The 15,442-nt window shown below is 44.9% G+C and overlaps 1 protein-coding gene across 3 annotated transcripts in view; it reads right to left on the bottom strand.

Annotated features, from left to right (window-relative positions):
* fbrsl1 (fibrosin-like 1) overlaps positions 1-15,442 on the bottom strand; it is a 283,649-nt gene that overhangs the window by 11,716 nt on the left and 256,491 nt on the right. Inside the window, exons 8-10 of one of the 3 annotated variants that reach the window (XM_053326197.1) lie at positions 6,356-6,770; positions 4,922-5,181; positions 2,863-3,113 (exon numbers count right to left, since the gene is read on the bottom strand). In XM_053326197.1, coding sequence (XP_053182172.1) covers positions 2,863-3,113; positions 4,922-5,181; positions 6,356-6,770 — 926 coding nt within the window. Of the gene's footprint in view, positions 1-2,862; positions 3,114-3,292; positions 3,454-4,921; positions 5,194-6,355; positions 6,771-15,442 lie in introns of all 3 variants that reach the window. The other 2 variants (XM_053326196.1, XM_053326195.1) reach the window with 2 other exon arrangements.

Below are 15,442 nucleotides of genomic sequence, written 5' to 3'. Positions count from 1 at the left end.
CAGGACAGATCAGCATGAAACTGACATAACCTTGAACTGCTGAATGGATGTGAGGAAACCTTTTCTGTGGCAGAGCTTGTGCCTAGACTGGACTGACAAAAATAATCTCAGTTGTAATTTGCCATATAAAACTATGTCCTCATATGAAAAACAGTTTCTGATCATGTCCTGAACACATGTCATCATGACATCTAGTCAGTAAAATGAGAAGGAGAGGAGAGAGAGAGAGAGAGAGAGAGCTGAGAATGTCGTCCCATGTATGAATGAGGACTTTGTATGTCTGTTCGCAAGCCAATACTGGCTCTCTATTTTGAAACAGGCTAATTACAAGTGACAGTAACTTATTCCTATTCCGCAAATACACAAACCATTTGCAGGTACTTTTTGCGAGTGTTTTCACAAAGCTCTCTTGGCAGGCGCAGACGTTTTTGGTTTACATAAAACAGGAAAATGAGTGGGTATGAATCAGTGTTTCTGTGTGCGCGTGTGCTGCGACACGGGTGGTTGACGGGAGAGTGGGTGTGGGCTTGGCTAAACTCCTGGTGGAGACACAGGGTTTGGGTCAGGGGCCCTCTGGTGAAGCAGGGCCATTCACATCTGCACGCGAAATGGCAGCAGTGGCGGTGATGGTGTTGGCGGGCCTGTCCGTGGGTGATAATGGGCCCAAATCAAAGACAGACAGCCTATTGAGAGGAAACGTCGAGCCAGCTTCCGAGCTCATTAAACAGGTCCTCTGCATTTCTGAAGGTGCGGCCTGTTTAATGTCTGACACTGGGAGAGGGATTCATGCCGCTTTACAGCCTTGTAAAAAAAGAAAAAAGAAAGAAAAAAAAAAACGCTCTTGCCCTCATAATTTATGGTGCCTGTCACAGTTTTATAGTAAACAGCTTTGGCTAATTAAAGCTTAATATTTCATCTTATAACAATTAAGGATATTCCTTGTCCAAAGACATGGCAGGGGCAAGGGGGCGGGGTAGGAAAGACATTCAGTGCTGTCATTTGGCAAGCCAGCTGCTTGAGGGCGGTGAACAATAAACAAATATAGAGGCTTCATAATTTCATTAATTACAGCCATTAGCCAAGGGCTGTTACATAGTTGAAATGACATGGGCCGTCTAGAGAGCAGCAGAAAATAAGAGAGAGAGAAAGAAAGAGAGAGAGAGAGAGAGAGAGGGAGAGAGAGAGAGAGAGGGAAAGAGAGAGAGAGGGAGAGAGAGGACGCACAACTGGGCTATACTCAGTTTCCTTTCATGACAAAACAGTAAAAACAACCACAACATCATCATTACTCCTGCCTCTCTAAGCAAAGCACCAAAGGGAAGAAAAACAGCATTGTTACTGAGGGAGGGAGGAAGGGAAAAGGCATAAGTTAAGTAACAACACAATATCAATTAAAAGGAAAAAAAACAGAAGTAGACATTAATGGCAGTCTCAAGTCCCGTTGTAACAACACAGGAAGAGATGTACATCACTGGCTACATAATGCCAGCATTAGCGAGATGAGGAAAATCGCCTCTTTCATCTTCAAAGAGAGGACTGTGTACTGTATATAATTCCTACCATGTCAGGAATAACCAGCAGACCAGATAACGGCGCGTGTTGGCTAAAGAACCGTCTAAACGGTCTCTATACTTATCTGAGACTGTGCCATAAATACCAGAGCTTTGATTTCTAATGTACAGGATGGGGATAATCTTGGAACGGGGCCTTAATGGGACCACAGGCTCTTAATCAGAGGTCATGACATGATGGATTAGATCTATTAGACTAATGCCAAAAAGCTACAAATGGGGCCCCGTCTGAATTGACTGTCAGAGATTGCTGTGCATTTGAAATGATGGATGAATAGTCATAACCTTTTTTCCTGTGTGCTAATCTGAGAGCTGCCAGTTTGACCCCCCCTCTCACCCCCCAATCACACCCCCTCCCCTAGACTTGATGGCAGTCAAAGCACGGAAGCAATTAGAAACATTATCAAAACAGTTTAGCGGTGATGTCATCCCCCCTTCATCCACAATGAAGTCATTTGACCGACTGCAAGGCTTTGAATTTGTCATTGGCAAGTATGGTAGAGCTGTGCACGCACGCACTCACACACACTCACATACACACACACACACAATTGGCAAGGAACTGGCACACAAATGTATAGGCCTGTAGGAATGCATTCACACACACGCACACGCACACAGATTGATCTATTAGACGGTCTCTTTGTTGTTCTTTGTGAAGGGGCAAATGAAAACATTTAAAACACATCCATATGCAAACAATTGAAATCCTGCCGCCAGGCAATTCCCCTTTTTTTGATCCCTGCCAAACACCAAACAGTATAATCTATGTCAAAGTTAAGAATGAGATGAATAACCTAAATGAATTTTGGTACCATTAGTCCTCTATGACACATAATACATATCATGGATGTTAGTGCAATTTTAACATGTAATTCCACTACAGATGTGGATGTGACAGAGTATAAACATACTTGGTTTGGTTAGATCAACCTGAGCAGCAAGTTGCATGTATATGAAAATTAACAGATGTGCTAGAGTGTATGTTTGTGTGTGTGAGTGTGTGTTTGAGGGGAGGTGGCAGTATTTGTCCTTTTCATAGTGGATCAGATGTGGTGCTCCCAGCTTGTCATCAGCTCTCAGACTTCAGCAATAGGACAGTTCAGAGCAAAATTCACACTGAATTGGTGTCATATTTTTCTAAGGGAGTGGTTCCTACAGCTAGGGGACATATTTGGTGAATTTTGGGGTAAAGAAAAAAAAAGGGAGGAGTTGATTGAAGAGGAGATTGGGAGAGGTGACAGGTGGTAGGGGGTGGGAAGTTACGGGAGCTTTTTTTACTTATCCTCACATTTCTGGCTTGGGTACGCACCATGGGGGGTGCGGTGGGCGGGGTGAGGATGGCGGCCGGGGGCAGACTGGCGGGGAAGGGCGTGAAGGTGTGCTGGTGGGTGTGTTGGTGCTGGTGCATGTGCTGGTGTTGGTGAAACTCGGCCCTCAGGAGTGACACGGGGGCCAGCGGGGAGGCGGACGGCCCCCGGCCCCGCTCTGAAGTCTGAACCAGGAAGCGGTTGTTCAGTTCCTGCCTCAGGAGGTCATGCTCTGCAAGAAAGGAGAGCGAGGAAAACCAAAAAAAAAAAAAAAAAGAAAAGAAAAGAAAAAAAAAATAAAGAAAGAAAAAAAAGGGGTTGGGGAGGGAAGGGGGGGACACAAGAAAAAAAAGGCACGGGCGCCCAGTCAGTCTTCACAACAAGGGTAGAAGAGAAGAAAGAAATAGTCACCTGGCATTCTCTGTTTCTCCAGCTCATGCTGTGAGGGTTTTCTACGTGGGGACTCATTGGTGGTGGTAAGAGAGTTGCCTGTGACAATGTGCCAATCAGAATCCCCGAATGAGGCTGGCAATACATGATTGGTTGGTTGAATGATATCAACAGGCTGGTATCTAAAGACAAGAAAGAACCAAGAGTCATCCCAGCAGAAAACACACACACTCTTGCCCTCCATTAGAAAGTCAATGCACAACTGGCATATTTATTACATATTTTGGTAACACCCATCATGGCTGGAGACATTAGTTTCCTTCCACTGCAGCATGAAATTGCTTATCAGCAAATCACATATTGTCGGCAAGAGAAGACATAATTCTGGTGGTTGAATTTGCATCAGATTGCCGACTGAGTGCACCATTTTTCAACATGTGAATGTTAAAGTGCTGCGTACAGTACGCTGAAGATGTCTCCAGCTGTGATGACTGTCCAGTTGTTAGCTGACATTTTCCAGTGACGCATCCAAGCCTTCCAACAGTGACCTCATCACCCTTTTAAAATTTCTAAGCTACTATAAATACAGCCCATCTTAAAAGTTGATGTATGATGTACTCCACCAGTGAAAATGAGATTTAACGCTAAAGCATGTGACTTGTGGGAGAAGCAGTACAGTATTGCTTTCAACATTTCTCCACAATTGGATTTATTTCCACTCTGTGCTAAAAAAAAAAAGTTGATTTGCAACTCTATGGAGGCTATTTGGAAAATTTTCAAAATTTTGATGAGGTTACTTGACATCCCTGAAGCTGCTGCACTATATGGACCAGATTCCTAATATTTACAACCAGAAGAATAAAAGAATCTGCTGACTTTTTAGGATAGAGCTGACTGCTTCACTGTCTTGCAGCAAATATGTGTATTCACTCTGGAATACTGAATATCAATCTTTTTTGTTTAGAGTAATCAATAGAGAAGAAAATAAATCTACATATATTTAGCAGTGATCAAAAACTACCACATACACTATTAGAGATTTAGAAAATATATGTCTGCATATACTGTATTGTGCAGAATCAAGCGATAAATAAGTAAAAAAAAAAAGAATAAATGAGCACTTACCAGATCAGCAAACACTAGTGTTGACTAGCTTCAACACCATATAACACATATTTTGGTACAATAGCATTTGAAGTAACATGAACTTATTAGAGATTTCAGGCTAGTATCTCCAGTTTGTTTATATGGGAACTGTAGCCTTCTATGAATGTATAAATACTGAAGTGTTTTATTTAATTAGAATTAAAATGCAACAATAATACAGTAGAACTGTTCAGCCAAGTCTGGTGTAATTGGCCATAAAACAACCTGAAATATATAATTAGCATGTCACCATACAGCATATGTGTATGTCCAAAATAACAATACAGCTAAATATGTTATGAAAAAGCCCCTAGCCTTTATTAATGACACTCCTGATAAAGAAAAATGGAAAATGACTACAATATATGCTTCCATTGTTTGCAGAATTTACTGCAGTTATGTTATTAAAAGTGTATGATAGAAATAATTATGCTAACCAAAAAGGATCAGGAGTTTGCGTCTGCACTGAAGCTACGATCTGGCATGTGAGGTGCGCGGCATTACCTGGATAGGGGGTGCCGGCAGGGTGCCCAGGCACCACTAAACTGTTGGTAGGTAAGGTCGGTGGTGGCGGCAGTGTGGCTGGGGTTGCAAACATGGCCGGATGGCGATGGGCCGGGCTCCTTAGGGAGGAATAGTGCGAGGTAGAGAGGTTGGCTATAGACAGAGGCAAAGCGGGGGCTGACGATGGGAGCCCGCTGAGGTGGTGGTGAGGGGATGGGGGCAAGTGCTGTTTGGGAAGACCCACTGGACTGTTGCTGTGGCTGTGGCTGTGGCTGAAGATTTAATGGGAGACAAAGGAAATAAAATAAATGAGCTGCATTTATATAGAGCCTTTGTGGTCTTATCGACCGCACTCGAAAGCACTTCACAATACATGCCAACATTCACCCATTCACACATATTTAGACAGTGATGGCAGAGACTGCTATGCAAGGTGCCAACCTGCTTATCAGGAGCAATACAACACTTCCTATCAAAAGCGCCCCACAATATTTCCATGCACACTCATTCATACACACACACACATTCACACCGAGGGCACAGCCATCGGGACCAATTTGGGGTTCAGTAGGACACTTCAACATGCTGGCTGGAGGATACGATGATGGAACCACCAACCATCTAATTAGTGGATGACCCGCTCTACTTCCTGAGCCACAGCCGCCCCATAATGCTCCATTAAAAGAATAACAATTTAATGATGCTAATTAACACAAACTGTATTTCATTCAAACATGGTGTTCAGTCAGAATACAGCAGTGTAATATATTCAGGAAAAGCACTGCTACCTCGTGCAGTTTGTGTAAATCTGTTGTATAAATGCGCTGCCTGGCTTTGTTTCCAGCTCAGCGTTAGTTCATCTCCTCTGTTAATACTGTATGACACTTTTCTTTGACAACGCAAGAGTGATTTTCCAATAAAGCTTCTTACAGAGGTGAGGGCAGAGTCTGAGAGGATGAGGTGAAACTGAAAATAGTCAAATGAAAAACAGTAAATCTGACAGTGTTGGTGATTATTGCATGCTTGTGTGGCGGAAAATCAATGTCTGCATGAAAAAAAAAGTCAATATTGTGTAGAATATAGAACTGTACAGTATTCAGTCATACTGGGCTGTATGATATTCATTTGGAAATTGCTCCAGTTTATTTTATTGGTCTCTCCACAAGAGTGGCAGGAACAAATTAAAGGAAAGTGGTGTGAGCAATGTAACACCCTGACCTGGTACAAAAGGCGATACAGTGAAAGTGAAGACGGCTCCCTGGATACTGAAACCTGCTCCCTGGATACTGAAACCTGCTCCCTTATTGGTTTAATCTGAAGTTGAAATGTGCCACTACTACATCATTATGTTATAGTTATAGCATGAGTGCACTTTGCAAAACTCTCTTGTACATCCCTGCTCTTGTAACTGAGCATACCCGAGTAACAACCTACCTGATGTCGTGGAGGCTGTTGTACTGCAGCGGGTGATGCAACTGGTGGTTGATTGCTTGCCGGGCGTGGTGCTGCGGGGGCGGAAAAACACGAGGCTCCTGGTGCAAGTGTAGGTGAGGAGGGTGGGGCTGGGGAGGTGCCCTCAGCAGGGTAGGGGAAGGGACAGGGGGTGGAGGATGCTGCTCCTTCTTGACACTGAGAGGAGGTGGGGTGGGCAGGCGTGATCTAGGAGGCTCTGGGGGCGCCGCCGCTGCAGCGGGGGCTGGGGAGCCCGTAGGCGCCGAAGCCGGGGTGGGGCTCGGTACGGGAGGCGCGAAAGGCACCTCGCTGTTACTCTGCTCCTGGCTGCGCTGGAGACCTGACACTTTGGCTGAGCTACAAGTCTTGGACTCGGGACTCTCATTCGTTGGCACACCTGAGAAGAGAAGAAACAGAAGGCAAAGTGTAAGAGGAGAATTTGTCAACCCTGTTTGGAAAAGTTCACCTGGTGGTATAAATTATATATTAGACATCTTAGATATCAAGACATTTCCGAGTTTGAGCCAACAATACGCGCTGCCGAAAGGAGTTGTTTGCTTTTGTGTGTGTCCAGAAGAGTATACAGGCTCAACGATGAGTAAAACACAGCTCACTTTTCTGCTTTATAATGTTGCCCCAATGTCGTCTGCCCAAGGTTCCTCTTGTTTCCCTCTCCCTAGGTTCCATTAAGTGTTTAATCAGGTCATTTTCATGCTTGACTATAATCAGATGATCCAATTTCTTCCCGCGATCCAGTCAGTATGAATAAATCACAGCTAATTAAAGTTAAATGTCGGCCCCTATTCAGGGCTTTGCTGAGCACACAATCTGGCATGAAATAATTATGTTTCAATTGTGCTGTGAAGAGAGATCGTGGCTCCTTATCTTGGCCTCTCTGCCACTGCGCCTTTCCATCCTCCATTCCTGATCTTTGAGGGGATTTGGGAAAGCACAGCAAAGCACTCTGAACTCGGCCACTTTGTCTTTACCATTCATCAGCGGTCTTTTCAGCAGACAAGAAGCCTTTATAATCAGCATTCCACTGAACAACGACTTTTCATACTTACGCTGTTGCAATTTAATGACTGTAATTATCTGCTGTTGTAGCAGGAAAATGAAAGTGGCATAAAATGCAGCATCTCGACACCTTTCAAATACAAAGGATCGCCATGCACTTATGAATCTTAATCAAAAAGAAATGTTTGGCGATATTCTACTTCTCTTAGAGTTTAAAAAGAAAAGAAAAATTGGGTTTGAGGATATGGTTAGTTAGCTACAACTGCAACAGTGAGAACGCCACAGGAGCTTCTAAACTCGTCAAAGCTGCCACTGGTGGAATTCGGTTTAAGCACAGTAACATCACCGTGCATAGAAAAACCAGAGAAAGATAGAGTTCACACATGGAAAGAGACAGATAGAGACAGAGGAAGAGAGAAGACAGCTTGTTGGAGATGAGGCTCTCTAAGCGGCTCTAATCTACAGCTAAGATGCAGCAGTACTTCAGTCAGAAGGCTTACTAGCGCCTCAATTAAAAAAGCTCCATGGGCACTCTCGACGGTAACAAAAAATGAGAAGAGCCGGGAGCTGCTGTCAAGCCAGTGAGAACTCGACATGCAGCCCACTAATGGAATATCCAGTCCCTATTAACAGCCTGCTTAATCTTTCAAGGATCCTAACACCCATAAAAAGACCAATAAAAAGGCAGGGCAGAGCTTTTATTTTTTTATTTGTTGAGCTCCCCCTCCCTCGCTCCTTGCGATTTACGGGAGAACTGGGGCTGGCTAAGGTGTCACGATTTTCAAATGAATTCCGGGGTCCAGGTGTATATAGACCTCCAGATTTATAGGGGTCTGGGATTTGGATTAAACTGTCAGGCTCTTGTTGCCGCAGGCGAAAAAGAGGGAAACTGAAGGTATAGACAGAGAGATAGGCACAGACAGACAAACAGTGGTGAAGAAGCAAATATCCACAGTCGAAATGTCGCCGTTGGGCGATGTTGCCGTGGCAACCTGTTTTCCCAGACACAATGCAAGGCGAGTGATACTGAAGGAAGTCGCACTACGACCACTAGGAGATAGAGAGGGGTTTCTAATACTAATGCTGGGAAGCCAGGGCCACAGCCAGCGCGGGGTTATCTTAATGATGATTCTAATGGGCTCTAATGGAGGCAGGGAGGTATCAACTCAGACCCACCAATCCCTCATTAAAGTCACTTGGAAAGCTAAGACACTCACTCACAGACACACAGACATGATGTGTGCACACAACAGAGGATGGGTAAAAAGACCTTTTCAGAGTGGTCATATTACACGCACGCACACACACACACACACACACACACACACACACACACACACACACGCACACACGCACACACACACACACGCATGCACGTGCACACACACACACACACACACACACACTATAGCTGCAAAATCTTCATTTATTTTAGTGCATTTGTTGGAGGATTAATAAACTCAACTACTTCTTGCCAGGATTTTATTGTTTGATGAGTATAAATAGAGAGTTGTCAGATAGCACTATAGATTGTAGGTGTTTCAGTTTCTTCAGAAGAAAACAAGCTGCCAAGAGGAGTGAACAATTAATGGTATATAACACAGTTACCGTGAACATCCTTTTTTCGGCAGCAGCCATTTTGAGTGTAAACTCACATGTAATGATAACAAGATGACATGAATGCCTCTCTGACACATGTCACCTAAGGGCTATATATAGTAAAAGCGTCTCCTCACTACAAAAACCTCACAACTGTCAACTGGAGTTTTAAACATTTCAACAAACTGCAAAATTCTGCATTGTTTTGTTCTTCTTTTCCTTCAGGACATAGAACACACTTTCCCTACAATCACATACTGAGGAAAACAGTAGGCGAGCCACAGGCAGTCATGTGAAACAAATGCCATACGAGTGTCTGTACAAAAAATATGCTGTCCTGAAGCCCTGCCCTGCAAACCTGAGCAGATGGTGTGAGTGAGTCAGGCAGGTTGGAGGGCAGCCCGGTGGTGGGGGGTGGTACCCCCCCCACATCCCTCCCGTTAGCTGGGTTAGTGCACCAGGGGGACAGGGACATTCCCTAGGGGGGTGTTGGCAGGTCTGCTCACCAGATGACATCTCATCCCAGTATTGATCTTTTTATAGTTGTTCCTGTGGCCCTGCTTACTCAGGGGAATTAGGCCTTGCCCTGTGCACACGTGCCTTGGTCTGCAGTGATATGGGGTTGGGAGTTGGAGGGGTGGAGAGAGGAGGGAGACGGGGACTAAGGTAGCAGACGGACAACAGGCCACTGGGATTCACTGGTGATGACTGATGTGTCCAGCGGGGAATCTGGGGTGGACACAGTGTCGCTACACAGCTGTTCCTGCCTCCGATATCCTTCACTTGTGACCCTGTTTGTCCCTGTGGAACATCTGGAGAGCTGGCACAGATCTGGTTCTATGTGGCCTTTACGCAGCCAGATGGCCCAGCTTTGTATGGCTTGGACCAGTCTGGAAGGGCTTGGCCCTGAGCTGACTAGGATAGGCTGGTTGTCATCATCCAAGAGACCTCAATAAAGGATAACATGGTCCTAGGACATCATTCTAAAGCATGGTCTGTTTACACATGTTATGTCAAGAACACAAAGCAGAAGCCCTGAAGGACAACAATGCACAAATGCTTTGAGTTGCAAACCTCTTGCCTTTGAAAAGAATTCCCTTTGAAGCAACTTTTTTAACCACTATGGTTTAAACACACACCTGGCTACCTACAAACGGATCCAACAACCTCATGAATGAGACAAGGGACCTAGAGGATATTCTCATTCGGCCTCCGACTAAAACCCTCTGCAAACGAATGCTGTGCATGCAAATAAGTGTGTCACATAAATTACCTGCCCACTGCTGACACCGATGCCAGTATATACAACAGCCAGGGAAATAGAACCTGTATGCAAATAGCCTTTTCAGATTAGATACGAGGGTATGCAAATTCGTCTTGTGACAAGGGGGGTCGAGGGCTAAGAGAAGCTTAAGGCCACTGGGTGTTCTCATTTACTAGGCAAACACTGCGGTTCACTCCCTTTATGGCTTTGCCAAAGCATAAACAGTCGGCGCACTGATAAAATAAGGACATGAACAGACAGATATTTAAATAAAGCGGGATATCTGCTGAAAGACGTTGGAGGATGCAGAAGGTATGTGAGAATGCACGCTGCCTTGATCCGTCTCCCGCTGGCTCTGGTTGACAGAATATTCTGCTGCTCTTGACGGTTGAGCTCACAGTGATTTGGTTTTTGTACCTCTCTAGACAAGCAATCTGCACAGAGCCAAGGCTTTGCTCACGAGTTAGTGACTGTGGAAGATGGCTATAACAGATACTGGCAGAAGGCAGGAAACTGCAGTCTTACTAATCAACACTTCATTGCTGTGAGGTATTCAGTCATAAAAAAAAAGGCGGGGTGATTTCAACAAAATGATTTTGTATGGGAGGAACAGAAGGGCTAAGCAGTGTTGAAGCGTTGTGCTAATAATAAAATCATAGGAGAAATTTGCAATGGCTCGCTTTCCCTCACACTGTTTAATCTGCCTCGAGCATCTCCAAGCTGGTAACGAGGGGAGCCAAGGCGACATTTTTGCAAATCACTCAGAGATGTTAATGGGGGAGTAGACGAGGAGAAAGCTGGCCAAGATAGCTAAAGAGTGGGGACAGCTGGCACGTTTCAATTATTTCTCTCCGTCTCCTCGCTGCAGCTGACAAAAGGAGTGGATGGCAGCAGAATGGGGATGGGTGTTAAGCTGTAACACGTTTACAGTCAAAGCCCAGGCATAAATTGAGAACCTAATGTTCATTTCAGAGAGCTGGCAGCTCAAGCTGTGGGATGAATCAGGTTTTCATGCGCATATCGGATCCCAATTCAAACTCCAGCCATATGGTGCCGGACGCATATGCCATTCACCTCTCATGGCACATATGCCAGTGTTGTTGATAGGAGGCAAATGGTGGGGAGCACATCTTCAGATAGGATAGGAGAGAGTGAGAGTGAGTGAGCGAGAGAGAAACAGAGAGAGAGTGAGAGAGAGAGAGAGAGAGAGAGAGAGAGAGAGAGAGAGAGAGAGAGAGAGAGAGAGAGAGAGAGAGAGAGAGAGAGAGAGAGGTCTAGATGTTGACTGTCTAAATCCTTTTATGTCATATACGGTCCAGTGGTGCTCTAAAGGCAATGTTAAACCTTCATTAACCCCTGCCTATAAAGTGCCTCACAGAAGCAAGACGCCTACGTACTCACTCTTTCCTGCTCTTCCCAGAATCTCCATCAAGGCCCATCCCCCCCATAGAGCTGTTTCCAGCAGAGCTCATGTGCTTTAGGACAGCCATCAGTCTCGGCTTCTTATGAACACAGCCGGGTCGTCTGAGGTCAGTGCCACTGGGCCCTCCTAAATAAAAGGGTGGACATCTTGGAACTTTCAACAGAAAAGCTCAAGTCTAATGGCTCCTCTGACACGGCCCACCCTGCCAGCCTGGAATTTGACCCCTTTCACTGTCACTGACCCATCACTGACCCCAGTGACCCTTCTTACCCCAAAGCTGTTTGTGGCCAGACAGGCAGGGAAAGGGGGGGTACCTCTGAACTTTAAGGATGAATTTTGTGTTGAAAGGAAGGAAAGCCTTCTGGAGTTATTTGTGCAATGCTGCGAGCACTAGCCTTATCATTTCATTAATTAGCATGACACGCTTGCCCAATGGACTTGAACGCCGCAGCGGCAGCTGTCTCAATTGATTACGGCGGTGGACGTGGTGCTGCAATTATCGAGGTGACTGGAGACAACGCCTGCCACTTCTAATAAAGGACTTAACTCCTGCTTCCCATATCACAGCACAGTGGTGGGAGGACAGTGGCAGCCTCCCTGTGTCTCCCATACCTTTATGACCATTTTAGAGTCTCTCCATGGACTGCCGTGGAGCTCAGTGTGGGTGTGTAGTTCTTGAGCAGCATGTCAGCTTTACTTAAGCTTGCATAAGGCCTGAACAGTATCACTTTAATGCCCCACAGGAAAGCATCCTCTATTAGCCAACCAGCTGGCTCACGATCCGCAGAGAATGGACAGAAAGAAGGTAGAGGAGGAGATGGAGAGAAAGAATGAGATGGAAGAGACACAAAGACAGGGAGCTTTTGCCTTCAAGTCCAAGCAGAAATAGAGGGAGTGAGTGCTCAGCAATGTAAACAGAGGCACTGCTTTGCAGCCTCATTTCATGTATGAACATGCACGAAGCCCACATGCCTTTAAGTGGATATAATATTATCTTTCAGTGCCGTACTGATTACTTCTCAATGGAAGGAAATGGCTGGGTGAAAATCCTTCAACAAATCCTAAGTGGCATGACAGTGGGCTGAAAGAGCCTGCATGTTTTTCTTTTCCTCCTCCTACATCTCCATTTTCACTCCCCACTCTGAAAGCAAAGCAACAATTGGAAGCTGACAGCTCCTTACCATTCACCATACCTCATTCACTGTTTTGACAGATGCAGCCATTGCAATGTAGTGCCATGATAGCGGTAGGACAAACATCTTTGCCGACATATCACATTTCCTCAAGTGTTTTGCAGATACAGGGGTTTGTCGGTATGAGTTTTACAAGCTGTGGTTTAGACTAAGACGTTGCCTGAGCCTCACCTGCTTCATGCAAATCTAGCAGCCATTTTCATCATGTCAAATAATACTCTCTGACAGCCAAGAATGCTGAGGCAGCTAGCTTTTCCAAGTTGTGTTATTCTATAGGTGGCAACGGCTAAAAACAAATATCTCTCAACTGCCAGAGAGCTGGATCATCAATCAACCGTCGCATTTCTTCTTCTTGTCATGTTTACATGCTGAAGCGTCCTGTTATTACAGGCTGAGGCTGCTGATCTGCTGATCAAAGCTCAGGGCTACTTCTCTAGTCATTCAAAGGCCTGTCAGTGTACCATCATTTACAATGTACTTTACTCTGTGCCACAAGAATTTCACTGCAGAGGGCTGAACAAATAATAAACTAAAAACACATTGAATTTTTTTTGTGTGTGTACTGTACCTACAGCAAAAAATGCCACTCCAAACTCCAATCATGAATACACTGTATGTACATTTCAAAAGATGATTCAGCGAATACAGAAAATACACATGATTCATGCTTCATTTAAAATTCTGATTCTGATTTTTATTGGTTAATCTGTCTCTATTCTATTAATAAATTGTGTAAAAAAAAGAAAAAAAAAAGTCAAAAACTGTAAAAAAAAAAAAAAAAAAAAACCCATCCTAAATTCACAGAGGCATAGCCATATAGATAGCATCTGTCAAATTGCTTGTTTCGACTGACTCACAGATGTTAAGTTGTCACATCTATTGTCACTTGATTCATTATTAATCGACTACTCATTGTATCAGTAAAAATCTAATTTGTTTACCACTTCTATATACGTGGCTCTGTAGCATATATTTCTAAATAATGTAGATTATAAGTGAAATCTCCCTCCCATGGCGGGTGGATGTGAGAGGATAAGATCTAAAAGAGCTAACCCAGCTATTTGTCTAAAGATAACATGGCAGTGTGCATTAAAGTGCTTGGGCTCAAGTTTCACATGTCTGCAGGCCTCCAGGGAAACACACTGTCCAGTATAGACACACTGATGTAACCAATGCCTGCTCTATAGGAGGATCCTGCTGCTGCTGGGGTGCTCCTGGGGTGCTGCTGGGTAATTAGGCTTACAGATGGAGACCCAGCAGCTGTTGAAGACTAGACTAGAGCTGCCATTTTCCCCCTGCTAATGGCTACATGCCAGAAAGAGCTGCGTTCTTATGAGCTTTTCTGTTCTTTTTTTCCTGCAGCAATTGGAGCTTTGTATATCTAAAAGTAAAGACATAAAAAAAAAAATCTTGCACTTGCTTGGGTTTTCTTTTTATTTGTGGTGGTGATGGTGGTGGTGGTGGTGGGGGGGGGGTTACATGTCAAGGCTGACGACACAGGTAGAAGACTGAGGACGGGATGTTTGAAAAAGCTCTCATATAGAGCTTACTTAAACAAAGACACACAAAAGCCTCCTCAAAATCACTCTCCAGGGCCATCACGTTCTCCACCACCACAGGAAAGGAGTGACAATTGGAGGGTGTATCAGGTTTGCAAACATTTGCTGTCCTTCCTTGCACCCCATTCATCATTCTTGATTAGAGAGGGCGAGAATGACAGAGAAAGAGGGATGAAGTGACCCAGACTTGGGGGGGTGGGGGTGGGGGTGAGAGAAGTTAGTTAATAAGGCAGAGGGAGAGGCGAGAAGGAGCAGAGGGCAGGGAGTGGTGTCAGGTAAACTAATGGAGACAAGGCCCGGATCCTGACCTGTGGGACTGCTGCTAACCTTAACCCACTACTGTCTGCTCTCATCTCCTCTAAAGCCCTAGTCACACAGAGAGGCATGCGGCAACACACACACACACACACACACACACACACACACACACACACACAGAAGTAGGAGAATCTGGACCTAGCCTTCTCAAGCCACAGTGGATGAGCAGCATTAGGAACAGCCTGCATATTTTCAGGCCCGCTATGAGCTGCCGCATTTCACTATGGCGTTCCAAGTGCGGTAAGTGAAGAATTGATTTGTTTGGAGTGTGAAGGCGGCGTGTCAGTTTTGGGGAAATGTGTGAATGTGAGTACGTCTGTGAGGAGATGGGATGTGGGGGTGGGGAAGGAGAGAGGGGGGGGGGGGGGGTGCACGGTGAAACAGGAGCAAAATTGGACTCCGAAACGAGCCAAATCGCCTGCGAGATGAAACAGACTACACGAGGAAAAAAAATAAAAACAACAACACAAGGCCCAAGAAAAGTGTCAAGCAAGGCGGGCTGGCACAAAAGCAAAAAAAAAAAAGAAAAAACCAAAAACAACACAAAACAAACACACTTTTCTTTCTGCTCGACATATTTCAGACTGCAGATGACAAAACAACACTGAAGGAGTTAGAGGAATCAAAATCAAACCGCCAAGTGTGTCTGACTGTTTCATGAATCCGTGTCGAAGCGGAGGCTCCACACCACATCAA

This window comes from Scomber japonicus, chromosome 9, assembly GCF_027409825.1.
Source record: "Scomber japonicus isolate fScoJap1 chromosome 9, fScoJap1.pri, whole genome shotgun sequence".
Taxonomy (NCBI): domain Eukaryota; kingdom Metazoa; phylum Chordata; class Actinopteri; order Scombriformes; family Scombridae; genus Scomber; species Scomber japonicus.
The sequence above is the reverse complement of the archived record's forward strand: the minus strand, read 5'-3'. Positions and strand labels throughout refer to the sequence as shown.